Here is a 26,599-nt window from a genome sequence, read left to right as displayed (position 1 = left end):
CATAGTGAAACAATTAGCTAGGTTCATCCTGACCTGCTGCTAGTTTTTAATCAGAAACCAGCAACATCTCAGTTCCTCTGAAGTTCAACTATTACAATTTTCTTCTAAATATACAATGATGGCAATTTTTGAGATTTCAAAGCTAAATAAAGATAAATTACAGTCCTGCTGACTATGAGAGCTTCAGACAGAATGACCTCACACTAAACTTCAGAAACCTATTTGGGCAACTATTCATGGCTCCAGAAAAAATCAAGGCTTTTACCTTGTAGGCCAATTAGTCTTCCCACATTTGAAGCACAGTATTTCAGCAAATGTTGTTCTCCAAGCACACAGCTTTTTTCTCTGGTTTAACTAACTCTCAACTTTCTTTTTTGTTGTCAGCACTGTGCACTGCTCTAGTATCTCAGTGGCTAAAGAATGGCATGTTGAGTTGGCATTCCTTTTGGAATGGTCCCACAAAGATCACTTCTCCTTTCCCTCCTTGCATTGCCCCAGAACACATCCTTTGGCCACCTCAGGAACTATACAGTAGTTGTCCTCACCTCCACGGGCTCACTTCAGCCAGTTCTCACCCAAGCTACCACCGCCAACCCCTGAACAAGTCATATTCTTCCTTTTGCCTTGAACATCACACTCCTACCCAAACTCCAGATGGCATCCATCTTTCTCCTGAAATTTCCTGCTATCACATAAAACTTCTTATAAACACCCATGAATGTTCTCTTTCAGCCCATAAATCCTCCTCCTGCCAGAACCCCTCACCAAAACGTTGACTGGGGAATGAACTGATGCAAGTGGTACGATGACCAATTCTTGTTCTTCTGCAGGTCAACTCAACATTTGTATCCGTCTTAGACTGTAAATTCCTTTTGAAGAAAACTGTGTCTGCTACAGGAGATCACCATCTACAACAGCAATATAAAAGGACACACACACTCTTAAAAGGTGTACACCTACTTAGCCTCACTTTTTCAGGAACTCCAGAAGGAAAGGCTTGCCCTCTTCTACATCCTTGAAAACCTTCAGTTCTTTCAGACTAGATTTTTAGAGATATGTACTTGTCTCCTGACAGCAGAGAGAGTGATTTACCCTTCAGTGAGTCACCACCCACATTCACTTACACAGGGGAGAGATGTATGCTACAGAGGGGGAAGCAGGTTAAAGCTGGAGTTAAGGGATGCTCTGGGGCTGGACTTCCCTTTGGCTGCTGCAGAAATGGAAGGACCTGCCATCATCCCTACATACAATGGCACGAAAGTGGACAACAATCTGGGAACAACCACTCTCTGGAAAACCAAACAAATAGCTGTGGGGGCCTTTTCACTCAGCTGTACTATCACACCAAACAGCAAGATTCTAAATCACAACCAGATTCCTTTGCCAGAATTTGTGTCCAAACTAAAGCAGGACGAGTCTGGAAACTTTAGTTATTTAACGTTCTGTGCACTGCACTATGAAGAAGGATGGCATTAGACTGCAAGATGTCACACAGAAAATATTCTAAAGTGGTGCAACACACATGGTGATGCAAGCCATTTTTAGGGCAGCCACATGGGCCTATACAATTCCTATTTGTGAAGAAAGTTTCTCTGTGTGCCTCCTACTGTCCTGGATCACTCAGAAAAGTCAGCTGTAAAACTAGAGAAACATTATTGCTGTAAGCACTACGAGCTGATTTGGACAAGCAGATTTTACTACTTATTCACAAAAAAACCACTGAACTTGTGCTAGAAAGTTCTTTACTTTGCTTTTTATGCCTTAGTGCACTGCCTTGTTTTCCTTCTCTTGCAGAGGTCCATACTGGCTTTTATTCCATAATTCTAACCAGCTGGACAAGGTACCAAATCAGTTGTATTTTCCCTGTTGATCTCATGAAGAACAAACTCTCTCCCATCTCCAGGCTCCTTCAGATATCTTTCACTACTCTGCTCTTGAGATTATCTGCATTTTCTAGAACAGTGGAGATTAGCCTCCAATCTATGAGAAGTTAAGCAGCTTAGAAAATTCTGTATGAAACAGAACACTTTGAGGATCTCACCCTTGTTTGATATCACAGTTACAGAGAGAAACTACTGAAAATTATGCACATCCTCCAGTTTCACAAATGATAAGCAGTTTCACATACATCTTTATTTAATAAAGTGTCAGGCGCTATCCATATATATGTGTTTCATAAAATATGTATTAGAATGCTACTTTGATACATCTTCCTTAATCTCTTTCATTTATGCTTCTCTTTTCCACGCTGGGTAGAAGATGACCAAGAAATCTCTATTTTTGCATGTATTTTGCAAACAGTTAAGAGCAGGCTCTAATCTTCCCCTTAGGGTACTTTCATTTGCAAATACAGACCAGTAACAACAAATATCTTTTGCCTTGCAAATCAGTAACAGACTGACTCTAATCAATACCCACTCTCAATGAATCCTAGTGATGCACCCAAGCAATGCCATGAGAGACCATCATCCATTCCACACAGGAGTTTTGCCAATACATGAGCACTCAACCAGTCTCAGTAAGAGTTCATGGCCACATTCTTATTGGCACCAACATGCATAAAAATGGATATCAGGAATACAACAAGAGATAAACCACTTGCCTATCACTACCATGGATCAGGCTTTAATTGAGTGGAGATGATAGAGATAACAGATAATCACATACTTTTATTGCCAAATCTGGTCAAACTGACTTCTCTTTATTTCTATAGTCAGGCTACTCCAACTCTGGTATCACAGGAAGCTATGACTTCTTCTTGACCCCAATTAGCACATTCATTATTCATCAAAGTACAGTTTTCATTTGCTTCTCTTGGGAACAGCAGAGTATCACTGTGAGGATCTTTCAATACAACTTCACCCCCTTAATACACTCAGGATTTGCTGACAAGTAACAGCTACTTATTCCCCCGAGTGAAGCTGATATTAATAGGACTGTGTAGTGACTCATGAGCTGGTATTAAACCCTGCCTCCTGCCTGTATAAATACATCATCCCAGCACCCTGCCATGCCAAGTGCAATGGTTTGATTGCAGAAACCAGCAGAGGGTAGAGATCCTAAGCGAGCAGGGTGCCTTGGAGAAACAACCCATTCAAACTCCAAAATAATAAAGACCCTACAGGTCTTTAGAGGGATCAGGGAATTTCTGTGTGCAGCTGACAAGTGTCGTATTTCCCAGAGATAAAATATCAAGACTTGAAGGCATTAGATGTAATGCAAGCCATAATTCAAACCTATTCAAGACACTGGCAATAGTTTAAGTACTGAAGTTTAGCCAAGAGCTACAAGCAAGGAACATCTAAGGCAGGCAGGATTTGGCTGAAAGCATTAGTTGATGTGAAATTTGCCTCCAAATCTGAATACCACAAAGTTAAGAAAGCTTTTTCAACTTCATTGCTACTCAATGTCTGAAGTCAATTCAGTCTTATAGATGCTTCCTAATGTAAGTGTTTGGAGAAACACTTAATCCTACATTCAGCAATTCAACCAGCACTCCTAAACTCAGTGTGGTGCCTCAGAGGCAGCTGCTGTGCATGGCCCATCCAGGCAAAGCTCACACAGCACAGGAGCCTTTTCCTGCCATGGGCCACATCTCTTCTGCCCATACTCTGAGCTTCTGTGACCCAAGCTGGGTCAATCCCAGTGGAATTGCTCTGGCACTCTCTGCAGGCACCTCTGTGTAAAGAGCTAATGTAACCCATTAGGAGACAGAAGAAATAATTTGAAATAACAAAATTGCCCAGATTAAGCTTGAAAAAAACTTTCTCATAGCAGTAAATAGATCTAACATGAAAGAATCACATGATGTGTTTTCTTTCCTCCCCTCACCTAAGACCCTTTAAAAATATTGTACTTATTCATTATACTTTCCAATCCTAAATATTCTTCAGCAACCACAGTGGATACTGAATTCATGTGAACACTTGATTTTATGGTTATCTCTCACAGCTTGCTCAGGACAATGCAAACCTACAGGGATCATGCTACTGATCAGAACAGCAGAAGAGGACAAAAAGCACCTGAGATCAGAAAAACATAACCCTGTTATAGCAATGCCAGATGGTAAAAGCCTTTCCCTTCATCCACATATCAACTTCTTCACTTTTGGTGAATTTCCTTAGATATCAGAAGGGAATAATGAAAGGATGGCCTTTTTAATCTCACTGTCATTTAGGTTTTAATCAACCTTTGTCAGTGCCCTTGGAGCACCACCAAAGAACTGGTGCAAATTTGCACAGAGAAGGACAATAGGAGAGGATTATTTATATTTTTATTGAAATCAGTACTCTAGTGTATAATAATTAGCTGGATATTAATAAGATTTTATTGCTGCAAGAAACAAGATAAAGTGTAAGTTGCCCCTTCTAAGACCTCAGATGTTGCCAATTCTCCTGCAATGCAACATAAGAGGACCAGACACAAGGAACTGAGCTCAAACTCTGACTGAGAGCATCTCACTTTTTGTCAACGTTTTTTCAATAGTGATTTGTCCCTAACCAGAAGAAATGAAACTGATACTGTTAAGTAAAGAAGTAAAACACCAAAATACATATTACTGAACACCAGGAACAAATTAAACCAAGAAATGTAATATTCCCCTACCAGTTTTGAGTTGCTCAGCAAACATGAACTGCACCAAAAGTTCATAAAACAGATCTAACTTCTGCACATCTGGATTATAAATGCTGTTATTGGAACACCTCTGTGGTATTGCACTGACAGAAGAGCAATACATAGCTGCTTCTACAGAACTGTCAGATTTCAGGATAACTAATGAGTCAACTGGGACAGGTGAATTGTTATAGAAGTTTTTTTGAAAGTTTTTTTATAATTACCTCATTTCCCCCCTTTCCCCAGTTGACAGGTCTCCTTCACAGCCTCCTTTCTTGTGTGCTTGTGGGATCTAGTACCATACCCTAACAACTTTTGTTGTCCACTGATCTATTTGAACTTTATGGTAAGAGAGCTAAATTTCCTGACTTCTTATCCTCAACTCTTCAGCCCTAATTAGCCCTTTAAAGTCGTTTGAAGAAAACAGTGAAATGTTTTGTGCTCCACAGCCCTGAGTCCTTGTGAAGCTCTGCCAATAACCAGTGCCCACCACAATCACAGATCAGATGCTGCCTGCTCTAATTCAGCTTCCTTCAGCTATCTGAAAATTGCTTTCCTTTAGTTTTCAGAAAGCAGTTTCAAAGTTCATTTTCTTCTGGAAATAGGCACATGCTACTTGCACAATTTTAGTGCAAATGAACACTTAAAACTATTCTTGAGCAAAATACACCCGAATACGATGACAGAAAATGCACATTCACTGTACAGTGCATTAATTTCACTGCAAAGCCTGGAATAATATCCTTAGTGGCAGTCAATAAACTGATCTACCCCAGCAGAAATTCTAATCCTGCCTTTCTTGCCCATTAAAATCCATCTCTGAATGCCAGAAAAATCCCAGGAATGCTCCATTTCCAGGCATGCATTGCAGGACACCTGCCTAGTTGATTTGGTTGTACACAGACACTGTTTATAACCAGCAGTTCTTAAGAGACACACCCTACCAAACAACTTAGTAACAGGAATTACAAAAAAAGGAAAAAAAAAAGAAAACCATAGTTCCTCCCTCCTCCAGAGTGGGTTTCTGGTAACACCTTGAAAATAAAGTTCTCTCCAAACAGCATTACCGTGGCATTCCTTCATTCCTTAGGAAACTGTATGTAAATGGAAACCAAACCAGGAACTTCTGTCATGTTTGAGGCAATTCAAAACTTCAAGTGTAACTCTCCAAATCTACTGAGGAGCATTTACTGACACTGGAAGAAACGTACTGCAAGTCCCTGTTTTGTGCTGCATCTTTTGCTGCTGATGCACATAGGTAGGTGAGAGAGAGAGTACTATTTCTAGCAAGTCCTTTAACAAAAAAAAAAAGTGAAGAATTCTCATTCTATGCTGAAAATATTACTGCCATTTTGCAAAACAACATTTTCAAGCCTCTGGAACACCAGTGCTACCTGTTAATAACACATACTTTTCCATATAATTATTATAATTTTTTTCCTTTGAATTAAATGCTTTAAGTACAATGGATAGTTCAGTTCTTAGAACCAGAGAATGATTTGATTTGGAAGGGACCTCAAGGATCACCTTGTTCCCACCGCCTGCTGTGGGCAGGGCCACCTTCCACTAAAACAGATTGCTCAGAGCTCCATCCAAGCTGGCCCTGGACACTTGCAGGGATGGGGCAGCCACAGCTGCTCTGGGCAACCTGTGCCAGGGCCTCACAATCCTCACAGTAAAAAATTTCTTGCTAATATCTAATCAAAAAATACTGTCTGTCAGTTTAAAACTATTTTCCCCTGTCCTCATAAAAAGTCTCTGTCCATCCCTCCTGTCTGCCCCTTCAGGTTCTGAAAGGCCATAATTAGGTCACCCTGGAGCCTTCTCTTCTCTAGGCTGAACAATCCCAACTCTCCCAGCCTGTCCTCCCAGCAGAGCTGCTCCATCCCCCTGATCATCTTGGTGACCTCCTCTGGACTCTCTGCCACAGGGTGATGTCCTGCCTGTGCTGGGGGCAGCACTGCAGGTGGGATCTCACTAGAGCAGAGTTCTTGTTTCAAGGATTTCAAACAAGTGTATTCCAATGGAAAAGCTGAGTGCATAAGGCAACCTCATTACATTACCAACCTTTGAAAGGCCTCCAAAGTCCAACTGTAAGAAACAAACACAGCTGTAGCTCCAGAACAGGAGGCAGCTTGGGAGCTGTGAAAATATTCCAGACTCATGTTCTCAACCATTTTTAATAGGTGACTTTCTGCAATGATAAAAGCTACAGAAAGCCTAATTTTAGGATTCGTTCATCATTTGTGTCTGGAACATTTTCTTCTACATTATGTTTTGAGGCAAAAAACAATCACATGCTGGGTAGTTGCAATCTTCCAGTGATTTACCTTAATGCATCCAGATAGGGTGTAGTGGATATCAGTGTTACATAAAGAAGCTTAAAACAGTTGACAGGTACGTCAAAACAAAAATTAAAATCAGATCATAAACAGGCCCTTTTCCATCAGGAAATCCATTTGTATGAGTCAAGTTCTACTGAGTCATCTCCCTCCTCAGACAGTGTAACTTCTCCTGTCCGGGGAGTACCGAGGGTTGTTCTGTCCTCAGGAAGATCTGAGAGAGTCAAAGTTTGAGCCTTGCCTTCTTCAACTGATGTTCTGGTAACAGTATAAACTTTTAGTCAAAAAATAATTCAAGTCAACTAATGATATTTCTATAGTAACAGTTTGTCAGTAGCTGTTTCTGTTATAAATGAAAGTTAATACACATTTTTAATTTTTATATCAGCATCACAACTCCAACGCCTTATTTCAAAATAAAATGTTTGGCAAAACCAATTTAATAGCAGCAAAATCAACTCAACCCATATAGAAACTAGCAATTCACTATTAAATAAGGACTACCAAGGACCATCACATTTTTTGATGGAATAGCACACATTTAACCAAAATAAAAGATTAGTGTGCAAACACTAGACAACTAATTACATAAAGTACCTTTACAAAATTACATAATATGGGTGCAGCTTATTTCCCTGTTTGCTGTTTGAAAAATAGATTGTTTAATAACCCATCAAAGCTATCTGTAAACCAAGGAAACAATAGAGCAGATGTTGACTGTTGTCTTGTGCCTCACAGACATAATTAAATACAATGAAACACTCACGCACCCAAATAACAGAGGACAAACAAATACAGCAGTGGTGCTCTATAAACATAAACCTCATTTACTGGGCACCTGTCTTATATTAATCTGGGATATTTAAACCAGCGAGGAAAAGGGAATGGAAGGTATTTATCTGCCTCCAGACCACAAAAACTACAAAAAATTCCTCTCTATTAAGTAGCTGTAACTTCTGCAACACTGAACATTGTTGACTTCCATAAAGCTCAGAGGGAACCACATTTTCTACTGTGACAAAGCCAGGTCAGGACACTCACATTTTGTGTAAGCAAAAGCTACATGAATCTATGATTCTGAATGACCCAAAGAGAGTAAAAACACTGTGCCTGCTGTGTAATACAATTAAGAGTCTCCTGGAAATCCAGGCTCCCTTTAAATGCAAAACATTCCCTGCAATCATTTTCTACTCCCCTTCCCAACCCTCTTGTGAAGCAGTAATGGAAAGCACAAATTAGATTCCACAACTATCAAACCCAGTGTTTACTTTCCAGGAGCATGTCCCATAACACTATTTCATACTCTTAACTCACACCAAAAGTTGAGAGGTTTTTTTTTTAAACCATCCTTCTTTACCTTCATTTTGACAATCAAATCTAGATATGTATTTTCCTTCGTAACACCAATACTGATCCACTATTTAAAAAGAATAATTATATGAATGAATACAAAGTTAAACTAACCAATCCTGCAGTTCCTGCCAGAAAAAAAGTTTCCAAACAAAAAAGCAACTTCAAAATTATCACTCACATGTCATGCAAAAGAATGTGGAAGCGTATTTTTGCTAATAAAAAATTATCTGGATTTTAAAATTATGGTGCCCTAGTGTTATTATTTTATATAAAGAATACAAAATTGCTTTGCTTACTGCAAACATATTTTGCCTTTATATTTCATTTATTTCTTTCTATGAAACAAGACTGACTATAATGTGATCTGCATCTCTTTATGTTAATAAAACCAGGCTAGTCTCTTTCCATAGACAACACCATAAAGCATAAATCCAAATGGAAAACAAATGGAAGTATAATGCCACTGTGAAGCAAACCAATCAACCCTAAAACAGCTGAGATAGATCTCATCCACTAGTTCATTCATTCTTTATAGAAAAGAAATGAAAATATTCCTAGGTGAATCAGATTAAAAAAAAAAAAAGAAAAAACAACCACCCTCAGCAGCTCTGAAAGGTTGTAAAGCACTAAATTCCTTTGATTTATGAAGGCAGCATGCACTGCACTGAGCACAACAACTCAGCATGCCGGGCCCCTCTTGCCTGTAATTCCTTTATTAGCACAGCCTGGCTGTGGCAGTGAACAAAAGCGCTGGGGTGGGGGGTATAAATCATTAATACTGTGCCGTGCAATGGCTGCATTTCCTGGGTGAGCTGGAAAGCCTTCCTGCACTACAGGGAGTTGGGCTTTGGAATTGGCTGCTGGGAAATGCACTTCATCATCCTCCGCCTTTGACGCTTCCCAACAGCTTTGTACTTTTCCTCTCCTCCTTCTCCCCCAAACCCAGCAACTGCAATAGAAATTTATTGGATTTTATGTCTACAAATGAAAAGAAGGAGAAAAGCAGCAAAGCAGCAAGCAAGCCCATTTAGAAGCTGAAGCCTTTTCACTTCATTTAAAGACAGGTTGTGTCCAAATAAATTTACAACTAAGAAATAAATTTGGCATTTTCATAATCTCTAGTTTATCACTCTAAAGTGAAAAAGAAATTGAAAAAAAATCTACTGAAAGGGGGATTACTCTCAAAAAAATAATAAATCTACTATCACTAAAAGGGTGACTCCAAATGAAGTAATTTTCCATTGGAGCATTTATTTATTTATTTTTAAGAGCAAGCATCAAGAAGGGCAATCTCTGGGCATGAGGAACTCCTGAAGTTTTGCTGTTTCAGTGTTTTTACTTCAGATGTGTCAAAAAGCTTTCCACAGAGCAACAGGCAATTCCATGTGCACATGCCAAGCCTGGAATTCTAAGTGAAGCTGGAAGAGATGCTAGCAATGGGAAATAAAAGAAAAAAAAGTCAGAACTCTTGGAATTGTAGTTTCTGAACACTTCTGTATTTCTGCAGCAACACACACTGAACTCGGAGAGGGAACATCAAAGCCATTTTTCTTGCCTCTGAAGTACGTGCAATACAACAACAAAGTCGAATGCTTTGCCAAACTTTGAAATGAAATAGCAAGCCACCTTTATAAAACATTCTGCACTAAACTGTTCCTTTCGAGGCTAGACCTGTGCAAACTAAAGAGTGTGACAGGCAGGGTAATGCTGAAAAGGCAGTCTCAAGCCATATGCTTCCCACCAGGGCAAATGGCACAGGTTAGGCAGGTAACCAAGGATACGATCCGGGTTTCAGCTCAGCCAGAGCACCATTCCCAAAGAACCAGCAGCACCATGGCCAAACAAATTCATCACCATCTAAGCAGGAAATATATAAGACACTTGGAATTCAGTTTTGCAAAAGTGAACGAGCTGAAGTCAGAACAGGGAGACATTCCAGTGGGCCATTTTACACTTATGCAGCCATCCAGCAGACTAAAGATTACCAGAAGAAGCCTGCAATGCATGCAGAAGTCCCTCTGCATTACACAATAATGACATTCTGAACAGAAATAAATGAAGCCCCTGCAGTGCTATTCTGTCAGCTTTTGAAAGTAAATAACTTTGCTTCTGACAAGACAGAGACATTTTTTCCTCCTCCTGCCACAGAGCATTAATTGAGCCATGCAGCCATGTAACATCCCAGAGAGAGGACTAACACATGACAAGGGAAAAAGCTCAAGAAATAAGGAGACACTCATTGAATCCATGGGCTGCCTAACTTCTCCTCACCCCCAAATTTTCACACTAACTCTGTTTGGACAGTATTTTGCTCTCAGGGAGAACTTTTAACAGTTTTTTTGCCTCCCATTATAATGCTAACCGAAACATTCCAAAGAAATACTTTAATTTTACACCACCTAATGAAAGATAGTGCTATTATGAAACCATAAGCTTATATTTTAAAACTTATCTTTCCTTGTCTGTGACTTAAGCTGCATGTCTATCATCAACACCCGTAATTAACTATTTAATGCATAGAAGAGTTACTGTCCACAGGAGAAATAATGAAGATAACTATAAAAGAAGAGGCTATGAGAAGCAAACCCAAAGTCTTCAAAATTACATAATAATAATAATAATAATAATAATAATAATAATAATAATAGGTCGTGGAAGTCAGTAAGGAATTGAGGCAAGGCATATTATAAGTATATACAGAAGCCACAAACATATATGAGATGATAGTACAAAATTTAAAATTTCTGCACAGTTACAAAAAAAATCATATTCAGGATGTTATAGCTAGGAAAGGCAGCAATTTATGGTGCATTTTAATGTAAAGGGTTAAAAGGTAACTTTAAAAATGGTCTAAGATGAAAGCACTTGCATTCTTATTCACGAGCATCTGAACACCTGAAGTATTTCAGTTCTGAAGTACCACACACTTACTTTCCATATCTGGAGGAAAAAGTAAAAATCAGTGACTCACTGTGAACAAAAAAAAAAATAATTCACTGAACGCTTCAGTTCTTACTAGAGTATCTAATTTTGATTCTGCCTGTGCTCGACACAACGAGAAGGAGCAGGATCAAAACACTGCGAGATCTCTCCACAGCTGGAGCCTGCAACAGTGCAAAAGACCAAAGGCCCAACTACAACTGCTCAGGATAGCACAGACATTAGATATGCTATTTTTTCTAATTAAATTCCCTGGGCTGCTGCACTGACAGAGTAGGAGGGGAAGCAAAATGTGAAAGAAGTCAATGGCGCTGCACCAGGCGACTCAGAGGGGAATGAGCAACGCGGGCAGAGAAATGACAGCAGGTTCTCAGGAGAGCTCTTGCACTACACATCACACTTGAAAACTGATAAATCAATCGCACACACACCTTTAAAAGGCAGGAAAGCTTGAAGGATTCTTAGAGGGTGTTGACTTCTCCTTTCCACTAACATTAGACTAACTCTATAAAGCAAGGTGATAAATTCTAGTGTCACCATTTTTATCCCTTTCATTTATGCTGCCTATTAAATGCCTCAAAAATATTTTAAGCAGAATTCGTGTTAATATGATCATAGTATTTATTTACCAGCTCAGAAACACATACACTGAAAACCAAAAAAAACTTCAGACTCTAGAATTGCATGTCTATGGTCCAAAAAAAAAAAAAATCTATACAAACTGGAATATCTACTGGATGCCCTGAGAAAAACCCCTGTTACATAACCCCCACCACACACTTTCCTTGGTATGAAAGACCACACCACATACTTTTTCCAGAAAATAACCACCCATGTACATATTTAGCAAATATCAACAAATAGGGCCAACTTAGGAATAGTTCTCAACAGATAATCCAGCCATCACTTTTCACCTCAAGCGTTTTAAAATGTTCAAAGAGCCCAGTTATACAAACCATTATTGTAAGCCAAAAATATTCACCTGCTTCTGCCACATGGACGCTCCTTTGCAACTGCTCTTGCTCTTTATATTCCAAAGCCGCAAGTAACCTTCTTAACTGGTTCTTCTGATTCCTTGAGGGGGTTATTGTGTTTGGGGTTGGTTTTCTATTTTTTTTCTGTTGGGTTCCCCCACCTCCCCCCTTCTACTTTATAAAGAGGGGAGTCCTTAACTAAAGCACCTCCTCTGGCTTTTGTAAGAGACTGACCTTGTTTGACAACGCTGGAGTTAAATGCCCCAAACTAGCTCTTGTTCAGAATGAGAACTGCTACAGCACTTGATCTCTAAGCCACTTCTCATTAGCCTCTGCAAAACAACAAAGCAGCTCTTGTGAGACAAAAAATACGTAAACATGCAAATGGCTCTTGAATCACAGGTGAAGTCTCCAAATCAGCGTGGAAGTTTATTGGCGAATACCAAACGATCTTATTTATCCTAATTCGGACAAACAGCACATCAAGACATCATTCCCTAAGCCTCATTAACAGTACTTCTGGATGCAACAACTACACTCCCACCTTTTGAGATCTGTCTCATTCATATCCTAAAATTCCCTAAGAGTGCCACACTGCCCCCTTAGGTACAAATGCATCCACAGGATATTGTTTGTAGCATAGGAGTTCCTTTTCTGTTTTAACAGGGCACTGTAATTTCTCTGACACAGTACAGGCTTTTCCCCTCCACATATGAATAAACAAGCACTGTGTTTCTCTTGGGGCAGCAAAGCTGGTTAAATGAATCAGAAAGCCCTGCAAAGATTGCCTACCCTCAGTCCAGCAGCTACTGGACAATTATTCAGGGCCCAGCTGTAAGAGAAACAGATGGTGAGTGAGCATTAGCACCATGGACTTCTTTGCACTCACGCAGCCATAAGCAGAGGTTGTGTGTTCTCACAGGAAAATTGCCACGAAATAGCAGACAGAGGAACAAAATTGTGCAAAGACTTCAAGAGATGCTTAAAATTTTCACGAGCTCAAGTCAGATTAACTGATTTTACAGGAGAGCTACAGAGTGAATGAGTGCTATAAACGGACAAGGCAAAGAAAGGCAGTGTTCCCATGATTAAACGGCATCATAAAACATCACTTATTAAATCCAACTAACATCCCCGAACCTCTGAAGGCTCCTGAAACAATAAATGCAAAAACTAGATATTTAGAACTGTAACTGCAATGGTGGCATTCAGCAATTGATGTGCTTGGGCTCAATCAAAAAGTTACACTGTATCCAGGAATTGTTCGGATTGTTCATCCATTTCAATTCTTTCCACAGTTTTAGCACAAAAATAATCTGTTCTAATCCTTATTCCATTATTGACACTATTGGCTGCATCAATTGAAAATGCTACCAAATAAATCAACGTTGAATTAAGCCATGAAGAAAGAGTGTGATAAAAAGTCTTTCAGACTCCTATAAATCATCAGCTCCAGAAGCATGACATAAGTAACTGAGCGGGGAATTCAGCTTCTCTCCATAGTCCTAATGCTTAAGGCCCAAATAAAATTACACTAATTTACCATGTAAGCAGTAATGGAATAGCTGGGCTAGAGATGGAGGGTTTGTTGGTTTTTGCTTTGTTTTCATGGTGGATTCTTTTCATCATTGATATGAGAGCTGTACCATGAACTACTTTGTTAAAGACAGAAAAGGTTGATATTGAAGTTTCAGTTCAATTGTTTTCGATCTGTGAATGTCCACTATGAGCAATTGCTCCATTTAAGAGGAATTACCCTTTGTACAAACAACTTCACTATTTAAAACCAAGCACATCTATCATCATTAACCAGAAAAAAAAAATACCAATTTTAAAATAATGACAGCAGCACCGTACAACTATGACATGGAATATTATGGGATGCTTCAAAACAACAGTTCATTTTGTTACTTTACTCAGAAAATACCAACTCACTAACCCTGTCCAGGAAAACACATCTCATAGGAGAACACCAATCAACAGAACTAAGCCCCCACTGGGATCAGCTAAATCCCAATTTACAAGAGGTCACCATTTTGCTGCAAAAATTCCTTCCCGCCAGCATTTGATGTCAGTTTGCAGTCAGAAACTGGTTTTTTTGCATTGCTGTGCCATATTAAGGGAGAAAAGAGAAAAAAAAAAGATGCATTCAGCTGTTTCTAAACCCCCAAAAATCTTACCATGTGCCAGGGTGCACTACAAATCCAAATTCCCTTTTCCTGTCTCTTTAAATATTGACACTGGACACAATTCAAACCCAAACACCCCTCCACTGCTCCCACTTTGCCCTGTCCTTATCATGACGCAGTGAAAACTTGCAACTCAAAGCCATACATTCCCCTTCTGTTCATTGCTGCCACCACTACAGTCCTTTTGGTTTTAATGCTGTTGGGAAACTCACTCTGGATTTCTGTAGTTAGAAGCATATGATAAAGACAATATCCAAATAATTTCAGAATAGCTTAACTAACTCAGAGGAATTCTTCAGTATTTGCTGGCTCTTCCAAGAGAGTACCTCACTGACAGTAATCTGTAACATGACCTAGGCCTCCGTTCTTTATTTTCAACTTTATTTCCAAGAGTTAAACTCAAAATATTTTACATAAAGCCTTCTGTATGTTTAAAAAAAGAAAATCAGTTCCACAATTAGCTCGCAAAACTCTATATACGTGCGTAAACTAGAAGGTATCAGAGCAAATCCTAAAGTTTCTAACCCTGGAAAAAGTAGTAGAGCACTCCTGTGGTACACTGTGGAAAACAATTTATCCGTTCACACTGAACAAACTGACCAAGCAATGTGAGTTTCCTAAGTAAATAATGGTCAATTTTCAATGACTACCAAAACACAGATTTTCCTAAATGACTAATACAGCTCCCCAGAAAGCCACCATCCTCGTGGCTCTGAGTAGAAATAAATATTTACTGACAGAAAGACTGGCTTGCCCATCTTGAGAGGAATGTAATGCTTTTTGTAGTGTTTCAGGAAAGATATATCCAATTATAAAACTTACACATGACAGAATACTGCTGGATTTAGCAGATACACACAAAAATAATTCTTTGCATACATTCGAAATAGGTGATAAAGTTTAACAGCTGAGAGAGAGCTCAGTTGTGATACTCATGTCTGAGTTCATTTTAGTTGAGGTGCAAGTGAGCAGACATATCTGAAGTGCAATCTTTAGAGAAAAAAATACTCCATAGCTTCACACAACGTCTATATTCTGCTGGTAACAGGTTCCACAGGCAGGGGGGATTCACTAGTTATTGGGTTGCCACATAGAGCTTTTAGGTTACCTGTATTTAAGATCGATAGACAACTTGATAGAGTGAGAAAAACACTCACAGTTTCACTGAAATTGGGATATTTGCACTGAACGTACAAAATAGGCATTTCTGTGGTTTTGCTAAAAATTATCAGCTATGGAAAAAATAGAAAAAATACTCCAAGTAGATTGTCATGGTAAAAGTTTATTATTTAAAAAAAAGAAACAAAAAACAACAAAACAAGCACTTCTTGTCCTTTACTGTTTAAAAGCAGAACCACGGTTCCATTGGCTTTGCAGGTAATGCCCACTCAGTCCTATCTGCCTGAATAATTCTGAGATACAGTAACACTGTTCCTAGAGAAATACTTAACCCAATACATAACATAATAGATTATATCTGAATTAAGAAGATGATCATCTGACTCTCTAGGAATTCAGAATAACTAAAATCCAAACCCAGCAAGCAAAGGAAGCAACAAGCACAGAATTTTGAACCTGCCACGATTTTCAGCACAAATTGAGAAGACTTTTTAAGCAATTATATAATCGTGATTAATAAAGGCAGAATGATTCTAAACTGACAATAGGATTAGGGAGATGAGAAAGCAAACACTTTAAAAAAATACTTTCAGAGTGGCAGTTAATCCACTTAAAGAGTTAAAAATTATCCGCTAGATATAGCGCTTTGTAAAGTGCATTAGCAATCACTTCTCATCTTTCTCTCGAATGGAGGAGATGCAATTGAATTCCCTCTTTTAAAGTATTCATTATACAGTTTCTTACACCTTAAAGCAGTGCCACGCTGGAGATGTGTTTGCATAATGACACTGCAATAGCTCACCGAGGAAGGTTATTCCAGCGCCCAACGCCAGCCCTGGGGCATCCTTTAGCTGCTCCTTGTGTGGCCATGTTGACCTCTCACCTTAATTCCCAGTTTTCCCTTTCAAAAGCTCTATCTTGAACATACAAATTGCTGTTTGACAAACTCGAAAGAACAAACCCAACAAAAGACAGGAGTACATTTTGTACATAACCACGAAGTGCACAAGTCACACACTGGATCATTAAGGCAGATCCATAAATGTCATTTCCAAAACATATCCAGAACTACCAAGAACGCACATTTTACTTATTACATGCAAAATATTTCAATTTAAATACATCATATTTATCTGGTGCAAACTTTAATTGCAGACATACGAAACCCTCCCACATATATGTATAATCCAGGGTGTATGCAAGAACCTTTTATTATGCACTCCCATGCTCTAAGTCAGAAATGGTTTATACTACACTAAATGAGAAAAAAATAGCTACAGAAGGGTTTATAACCTGAAAATATTGGAGTTTTGTTCTTTCAGCAGTAATAGAAAACAAATGTACTGAAATAAAAATAAGCTATAAATCTATTTTATCTAACCTTTAGGAAAAAAGAGAAATACCGTAAAACATCTTTCAGGCATTTGTAAATACAGAAATAAAGTTAGAGATTGTTTCAAGGAAGTCAATATGCACATAAACTGTTGTAGGGGAAGTTGAAGAAACATCCCTATTTGTTACAGTAGGCAGAAGAATTTTTTTCTCCTCAAGTTTCAACAGAAGTAACAGAATAAACAGCATTAGTCATTTTTGCATGATAACATATTTCTGTCTTGGCTCCACACACTTACTAGATGGCTCTGTAATGGTGGACTCAGTTATAAAATAGAGAAGTAGAACACAAAGACGATTCCAAAATACTAGTTTAAAAATAATGTGTTATTAATCAGTTATTTCACATTACAGAAAAGAGAAGGTATCAAATATTAAATAATTTAGGGAGGGACAGGAGGGAGTAATACTTACAGACCCCATAAGCAAAAATGAAATGAAATTTAAAAAAATAAATAATTAAAAATGAACTAGACATTGGTACTGCTTTGCTGGTACCCATACAATTTTTTTAAACCCAGTACAATATACTTCAGTGACAGAAGTATTAATTCTGCACAGATACAGCTTTATAAATAATTTGTCTTTTTCTTTTCTTCCTCTGAACTAAACATCAGCTTGGTTTTTATCAGCAGCATGTTTTAACACAGACTTAAAATTCCTGGCTTCAAAGAAGGCTTAAACAAAATTGCCATTGGGCACATTTACATTAGAAGTATAATTTATGCCTGCAAGTGAATAAAGAGCAGTCCTTTATGGCTGAAACTCTGCTACAGTATCCACGAGAAACGCAGGCAAAGTACCGTGTTAAATATCTATAAACAGCATCAATAGAGACGTTGCAAAAAATAAAAACAAATTTAAAAAAGAACCCCAAACAACAAAACACACCAAACCCCCCCAAATATATGCAAAGGCTCGATGCTCTGTTAAAACATCTTTGCTACTCACTCTCACATTCTTAAGTGCAGGCACAACATTCGCTCCCCACAGTGGGAGACATTTATACCGTCTATTCACTGAGAAAATATCTCCCCGCTTACAAATCCCCCCAACGACGCTGCCAAAGCAGGCACGACAGGAAAGGGAAAAGTTAAGCAAACTTACCTGCTGTAAGTACATAAAAGTCAAGGCACAGGAGAGCTGGGGACACATGCCCACATTCGGCAGTGCCACGCAGGTTGCACCCGTAAGGGGATGCTGCATGGTGTTGCTCTGGAGTCTACGTAGAACAAGTGAGGGGGCTTGCATGCAAGCACGTTTGCCCTATCTTGTCACTACCTTTTTTTTTTTTCTCCTTCTTCTGATTATTTAAATAAGAAACGGTGTTTCTCGCCTGCCTTTCTCTCCCCAGCGCTAAACCCCTACATTCATTCGTCAGCTAAGGCAACTTGGTAGATTTAAACTAGGAATTTTTAACAGGGAGGAAAAAAAGAAGACACAGCCTGCAGCCTATTGATGAGCAAATGGAACTTCCTCAATGACAGAGGGAGCTGAAGCTTGTCTCACAACAGTAGCTGCTGACTAGGGGAGAGAGAGAGAGAGAGACTCAGTGAGGCTCAGTCGGCTGGTGCTGATGCTGCACAGCTTCTCATTTGTCAAATGGGTCCTAGGGCAGGGTCTTTACCACTCACCAAAATTCAAATACTGCATTTTAAAAATCCCTGGAGAGGATGGGGAAGGCGAGAAAGTGAGCGCGCTGCATCACAGGCATCCACGAGGGCTGGGCAATTAGTGTCACTGCCCAGCTGGGACTGAAGGAGCGCCTGTTAGGATTCTGCACGCACACATACACACTCACACACTTCCCCCCCGTCCCCCTCCCAGGACTCACACCTGACACGAAAAGGGCTTTCCCCTTCTAAGAACAAAAGTGTGAAGCCCAAAGTAGGAAAGGGATAGAATTTTGGCTGGTCAAGAGGATTACGGTAAATATACAGTGCTATCAGCAAACGAGGTTTTTAAAAATACAAATTAATTTTATACCTACATTTCATTCACTATCTAGTTTCCCAGAGAAGCCTATAAAAGCATTACAGCGAAACTGTGCAGGAGCTGTGTAACCACTGCAGCAGAAATACTGGGAATGAAACAAAATTCTATGGCACACTGTGTCTACTTCACTGGGGGGAGGGGAGCAGGCTTGGATAAAGACTGGATCTTAAAATTGGTCTAAAGCCCATCTCATCTAAAATTACAAATTTATTTGACAGCTAGTCAATCTATTATCAAGGACTGCCCTATCAGGTTACATGGAAAAATTACATTTGCAATTTTCAGAATTTCATGTTTACTTTTCACTTTGAGAATGGTGTCTCAAATTAGTATTCCACTCTTGCCAGCTTTTCCCCCCCCCCCTTCCTTTATTTTATGGAGTAATAATTATTCATTAGTAGATCTAGTTAGTCTTTATGTAATAAAGTAGGATGTGACCTGCAAATCAAATAATTTATATTACAGCTTGTCCTTGAGGTCCTATATTACAGGTCTTTTTTTTTAATCTTAGATACAACTCCAGTATAACACAAGATACTACTATTTTTAATTAGAATTTGACAAATGAATTAAATATTAATTTTTCAGGAAAGAAGGTCAAACCTCAAAGCACCACCTGAGGTTTTGAAAGGGTTCCTTTTAAAGGGACTCTGCAGAAGATTTTAAAATCACCTATTTTATAGGATATCTAATTCCCACAAAAACACATCTTAGCCCAAGAGTTTAACATTAACAACAACAAACAAATAACCCACATACAAGAGAAGTCTATTTCAGCAGCAGCAGACCTGGTTTGATGTAAGACCTACCCTTAAAAACAAATACTAGTCCTCGCTTAAGTGGAAAAACAGAATCAAAACATGTCACTGCAACTCAGGTGCTGTATTAAAGAGAAATTCCTTTTTCCTTGTACATGTGTGCACATACCTGCACCCACACAAGCCTCAGAGACTGACTTAGATCCACTAAGTCTTTCTCATGCAAAAACTGAACATTTTTCAACAAAATCAGTTATTACATAATTTTCTTTGTCAAAAGGAGTCAATGCAAGAAAAGCAATGTATTCAGAACCCAATAATCAACACCAAAACAATCATGCACCAACTTACAATAGAGGAATTGGGTTTGGCTTAGGAGACATCCATGGTTTTGCAGTTTATCATGAACTCATCTACTAGAACAGCCCAGATGACTTAATCACAAAAAACCCAAATAAAAACCTGAAACCACCAACCAAAAAACCCACATGCCACAGAGCAAGAGCGAGTGAGGAGGAGGAGAAATGAACCCTCTCTGTGCCCTTTCTCCTTTTTTTCATTCTTTCTCTCTGCCTTAAGCAGTCTCCTGTTCTGACAGGACTATGTCATGCTTTCCTTCATTTTTTTTTCCTAGCACAGAAAGGCTGTTATTCTGCAAATGCCCTAAGCTGAGAGAAGTTTTCTTTCGGTTCCTTTTCATATGAAATACCATAAATAATACATGATACTTTAATAAGACCTTATCAGAATGTTTAATGGAAAACAAACACATTATGTAAGGAGTCAAATAACCAACTCATTCCACATTATGTCAAAATCAAAGGCAGCATGTTTCCTAGCCAAACAGTTTGGAACTATATAAGTCCATCCAATTTCCCAAAGTGAAGTTCTGGAACATGATGTTGGTCAAGCAAAGCTTCTTCTGTCTATTGCACTATTTTACAGATAAAAGGATGTCCATAAAACAGATTAAAAGCAGTGTGTTGAACAATTACTTCAAGAAAATTTAGCAGTGTAAATGGAGCTAATAGTAATTGTAAAAGTAAATTTCTCATTGGCCTTTTATCCTTTATTTTCACACAATTGAAAGTCAGAAAAATATGACCCACAAATGCTATGGATTCCTTACATTTACATATTCATGTTATGAAAACATCAATGTTTTCACTACCCAAATCATCCATACACAGAGAAACAATAAACATACATAATTCAGTGGTGTTAGAGACTTAAAAAAAGAAACACAGTTCTTGAGCCTGATATATGCTCCTTCAAGGGATGCAGGGGAAAGTCATTACCAATTTTCATCCCTTCCAAGGATAACTTGTCATTATGTCTAAAAAGAAAAGAGGTAACAAAATGTGTTTTATTTTTATAAATATAAAATCAATGCCTCTTCTTTAAAGCCATTTCCTTGTTTATACACACTCTTCTACCTACCCCAGCCCATTAATCACAACCACATTCCAAGTTATGGCTATATATACCGTAAGCACCACCACAAATTTGCCAAAGGCACATGAATGACTGTACCCAACCTGACCTTCCCTCCTGGTGCACAGTGACAGTCTCACTGGAGCAACTACAGTGCAATGTCACAGAACAGCATCTACCCCATCAATATCTCATCTGCAAATTATTAACAACTTGATTTTTCCCTTGTCCTACAACAGTCTGTGTGTGCAATTGCAAAGCCCACTTCCCCCACAGCACAGGACATCTTGCAGTTGCCCCAGTGCTGCCCTGTTGGGTCAGGAACTGAAGTCACTCCACACTCAGCTGCTGATATTACCAATTACACATCAACTGACAACAAACACTGCCATTTTTCAAAACAAAAAGAGGCTACCCATCTACACCACCCAAATCATCCTCTGTGGGAGTTCAACTAGAAATGTTCTAGGAAATAAAACCTTCTTCCACACTAGTAACAGGTCCATCTGAGGTGCAATGTCTACTGTACTACCATGAGAGGCAACTCTCCCTCTTCCAACCTGTTTGTCACGGCTTCTGGCACAGAGATCTTGCACTCTCCCCACACCCAATGAGATTGTCATTTAAGAAACACCAACAGCAAAGTTTTGATCAATCTTGAATATGCAAATAAAACCGTGAAAGCAGAAAGAACCAACAGCATTTCTCACAGAGCTGACATACAACTCCAAACCCACCTTCATTTACAATGCATGTATAACACGTTCAATTCAAGATCATCCACTCTGTTTGTTGTGATCTGGTAGTCAACTTCTACTGCTCAAAACTTAAGTTCAAATTTCACATTTCCAATCCTTTGACCTAGAAGTTAACCTTTAGAATTGCCACAGCAGACTGGCTCCTCAGTCAAACCCTTTCCCTCAAGGAGAAGATCTGAAACGCATCCCTGCAAGACCACACACCATTTTGAACTTCAAGTGGTCTCAGTACTACAGCACTCAGACCTACACTATCAAGTTTGCACATATAGGAGGCACACAGTGTTATAAACATTGTATGCCTACAGACATCTAGCATTAAAAAAAAAATCATGCTTGCATATTAAATTAACCATGTGATGAATGTATTTTCTTCTCAACTTTATGAAATGGTTGATGGACTACAAAAACAATTCAGGCAAGTGGTATAGAACCAAACAGTAGGGCAGTTCTTTCTCTAAACACTCCTTATCTAACACCATATGAAAAAAGAACTTCCAGGACTTCAAAACAGGAAAAAAAAAGCACATTATAAGTTTAAAAATAGAATACATCTGTGACATATTTTGATAAACTACTATCAAACATCAGTATCTCTGCCTTTACTTCACATAATATTCTACTTCCTGTATACGTCATGTTTTTTTAAAAAAACTAAATTGAGGGGAAATCACACATGCTTTAAAATAATGTTTTCTCAAAAAGATTAAATAAAAGGCCTTCACCTCTATTCTGTAACCTAATAGGTATCTCTGGAAGGATAAGATGTCACCTTCTTGTCATGAATACCCCTATTTCTAATATAATGTTTCTCTTAATGTTGCTCTCCTTTACTAGGTCTGCACAAAGATCAAGACATTACAGAGGCTCGTGCTTACCTCATGCAAGTGAGAGTCCCTAATTTTCTGTTTCTGTTAAACACGGTGTTACATCCTTTGACTTCTCCAGTGTTTCATAACCAACCCCTCCAAAGCCTCTGTAGCACAGTTAACCTCTTCGGCACCACTTAACACACCTCTCCTAAGCCTATCACTTAACACCAAATGAACTTCACGACAGAAGACGCCAAGAGCCCTGACTGCCACCCATGTGTTCGGGGCGGGGAAAGGCAACAAACCTAAATAAAGCGTTGAGCCCCTAAAGAGTTCGAGACGCTTCAGAACAGAACGTTCCTTGGCAGGCGGTACTTCCCTGGATGAGGCTGTGGATACTCTGCGGGAAGGCGGGAGGGAGAGGGAATGGGAAGGAGTCCGGCCTGACAACGGGCTGGTGCTTGGGTTTAGTGGGGGTTTAGTGCGGGTTTGGCGTCCCTTGGCCGAGCCCCGGCCGGGAGCGCCGCCGGTGCCATCCCGTGCCCGCTCCGCCGTTCCGGGCGCTCCATCTAGCGGAGACGCGGCTCATTCCAGCCGCTCCGCCCGTGCCCGACCTGCTCCGCCGCTCCCGGGCTTCCCAAAGGGAGCAAACCCGTGTTTCCCGAGCACACTCGTGTGTCCAAAGCGTGTGCCCACGCCCGACCACAGCAGCGCGCCGGAGGAGGCTCCAAAGCGCATTAAATTCCTTTGGGATCACCGTCGCCGCCCCTCTCTTCTGTGTGTTCCCAGGCACTTGTTATGCTACGCTGGCACCAGGACTCAGTGGGCAGAGGTTGGCAGGGCAGCGTGGCTGGTGCCCGAGGCAGCAGCAGCTCTGGGAAAGCCCTTCTCACCCGCTGGTACCAGTGCCAGGACAAGGGAAGCTGCACGGAAAGCAGTGGCTCCAGCAGCCCTGACTTTGGGAAGTTTAAGATGATGTGCAATTACACTGTTAGGGGAAAAAATTAACAAAGGAGCTTTAACTAAACTGTTAATTCCAGAGTACAGACTTGGGAAGCAGGGAAATAGGCAGAACCAAGAACGTGGAATGGAAACTGGTGCAGCAAAATCTGTGTCAATGCCACTCCCCCCTCACTCAGCACAAAGGTGGAAGGGATGCTCTCACATTTCTTTTCCAGAAGCACAGGGTGCTCACACCCACCATAAACTGCTGTCACAACAACAAATCAACTTTTGCAAACAGGCATGTATAGAGATTCTTCAAGTTTGACACATTGGTACAAGGCTGCATCAAAAAAGAGCCCCTTTGGCACAAATGGCCAGCTATAATAATTATCATTTAGATTATTCTTTGTATTGCAATGCTAACAAGAAGACAAGTATAACATGTGTAATGTTGCCCTATAAGATTTTTCCAGAATTCCTGCTGAGAAGACAGGACAGCCTTGACCCTTACAAAATAAACTCTGAATTGAATTTAAAAACTCAGGATTTTTTTTAAAGTAATATAAGAAATTATTGAATCAGAGAAATCAGAGAAAACTGGTGCACCTTGTTAAGCAGCTTAAATGTTCAATCTGTAGAATGGGAGGGCTACAAATTACTCAGAAAAAAAGAGAAGTCAGCAGTTTGACCTGAAGTGATGAAGCCAACCTTTGCCTGTGGCCACTTGTGACAGTTTGTACAGTGTGAAGAATATTTGAAGACATACTACTTGTGTTTCACTCAGGTTTGTTCTCATACAAAATTCTGTTTTCTTACTTTATATAGACACAAATCACTTGCAGTACTACAACCTCTATTTTGTTCACAGTGAATGCAATTAAACTGGAATGTTCCCACAAATTCATTAATCCACACAAGTTAGCCCCATTTTTTTTTTGCTCCTTAATTTGCACCACCACATCTCTCACTTTGCTGCTGCTATCAAAGCACAAGGAAAGAATTTAACTTGAAGGGCAAAATAAGCAGCAGGAGCACATGAATTTTGAGCTTGTTTTCATATGACAGTAATAAAAGTTAAGAAAGTCAAAATATCACCTAATGTAATTATAACAATACATAGTAGGGCAGCATAAACATATCTTGCTGAGGAAGGTTTTTATGAAATATTATTAATCTCTTAAAAATTAAAAGAATGTCAAATCTCAGAAGGGGAATAAATGATAGATTAATTATGCTATTATGTAAAGGTTGCATCTTTTCTCTGTAGGAATTAAATTAACTGGACATCAGCACAGTTTCCTTTTACAGTGAAATCACTTCTCCCTTTATTATTCTGTCTACAGCTGGATCTCTCTCATATATTCTGCCTGAATCTAAATCCACCATACTCAGTCCTCAGTGCAGCAGCTCATTTTAATGTATAACAGCTAAATGTTAACACACTCATGTATTGAACCAGAAATCCTCCATTACCTGCAGCTGAATCCCTAAGTCTGCCCTGCCCCTGTCCTTGGCTTACAGCCTGCCCAGTCCACAGAGTATCTGATCCCTCCAGTGAGGGCTTTATTTATGATCCTCTACCAATAAAAGCCAAAATATTCCTCATTCTTTTGGTCCTACCCATAAGATAGGCTAAGCCATTTCCAGTTTTAGCTCAATGACTCCTCAAAATTCAGCCCTTGTGGCTTTCATTCTCTCTTCTTAAACTACAACATTTCAAAACTCCCATGGCCAAGCCCAACAGGTTCTAGTTAAATACTCATCTTCATCTAAAGACATAAAGATGTGACTCAAGAGAACTAAAATTGAGGGGTTTGTAGCTTTGAGCTTCAGTTTACACTGAAGCACTACTGAGGCTTTCCAAAGTAGGCAGCTATTCACTCTCCAAAATACCAGTCCAGAAGAAAAATACATCTGATTTCATGATCCAGTTCCACTCCTGTGCCAGACTCTAGGAGGAGAAGAGTTAGTTGGTTTGGTTTTTTGAGGGCATTTGGTTCTCTCTCTCTCTTTTTTTTTTTTAACCTTAAGAATTTTGCCTTTCTGTAACCCTTGCAGAATGCCATGGTTTGGCACAGAGGGAGTCTGGCACACCAAGCTGCCTATACAGGTCTGCTCAGTTAGTCTGAAGAAGGGACAGAAGTGCTGTGTGAGAAAGCCCAGTTTTATACAAAGTCAATATTATGTCCATTCATTTTATTCCCCTTTACTCCATCTGCTGATATTAAAAGAAGCAGTTGTGTTTTCCTAACTGCATTTCCCCCTGAATCCTCCAAGGATCCTGTCCTTCTCATACCACATCATCTCATTAGTGGAACCTCCACCAGGACTGCTCATCAGCCCAGCATCAGCTCCCTCCTCTCTTCACACTCTAATTGCTCCTTTATTTATCTTTTCCTACTTCAATTGATAAGGTGCCACATTTAACAACTGAGTCTTCCTTTTCTTCAGTAATAACTGGAGTCTGAAAATTCATCTACAATACTTTCTAGAAGTTGTTTCCTTTCATCAACATTAATCAACTCTCTCTTGTTACAGTGGCCATCCTTCACCTCTCCTACTTGTAACTCCTTTCTCTCTGATCTTTAAAGCAACAAAATTCACACTGGAAACTCTGAATTCACTCTCCTTTTCCCCCTCTGCTGCTTTTTGGCACTACCACCACTTCTCCTTTCAGCATAAAGTTCAAGTATTTCCTCTTCCAGGCTTCAGGCCATTAAAATCTGCTCCTGTTGAAAACTTACATACAGATTATCTCACATTCCTCACTTTCTCTAAGACCCCTCTCAATTTTCTATCTCAGGCATCCATAACCAGAGTCCTCTTCACTCTGCTTGTGCATCAAACCACACTGAATAGGACCTTCACCTCTGACTTCCAAGAATCCCCTAGTCATGACAGACACAACTATCCAAACAAATAAAAAGGAAAGATGTAAATTAAAGATTGTTTGCTCTAAGCATGCTAAGCCAGT

The 26,599-nt window shown here is 39.5% G+C and overlaps 1 protein-coding gene across 33 annotated transcripts in view; it reads right to left on the bottom strand.

Moving 5' to 3' along the window:
- The window catches only part of RBFOX1 (RNA binding fox-1 homolog 1), a 795,203-nt gene that overhangs the window by 242,686 nt on the left and 525,918 nt on the right, over window positions 1–26,599 (bottom strand). For 4 of the 33 annotated variants that reach the window (XM_071570932.1, XM_071570927.1, XM_071570944.1 and 1 more), the window contains exon 1: window positions 18,031–18,340. The exons of 26 other annotated variants lie outside the window; for them this stretch is intronic. In XM_071570932.1, coding sequence (XP_071427033.1) covers window positions 18,031–18,174 — 144 coding nt within the window. In that variant the 5' untranslated portion in view covers window positions 18,175–18,340. Of the gene's footprint in view, window positions 1–18,030; window positions 18,341–26,599 lie in introns of those variants that run through there. 3 more of the 33 variants (XM_071570954.1, XM_071570953.1, XM_071570941.1) reach the window with 2 other exon arrangements.

This window comes from Pithys albifrons, chromosome 16 (assembly GCF_047495875.1).
Source record: "Pithys albifrons albifrons isolate INPA30051 chromosome 16, PitAlb_v1, whole genome shotgun sequence".
Lineage (NCBI taxonomy): Eukaryota > Metazoa > Chordata > Aves > Passeriformes > Thamnophilidae > Pithys > Pithys albifrons.
Note: the sequence above shows the minus strand (reverse complement) of the source record. Positions and strands in the feature narration are given on the sequence as shown.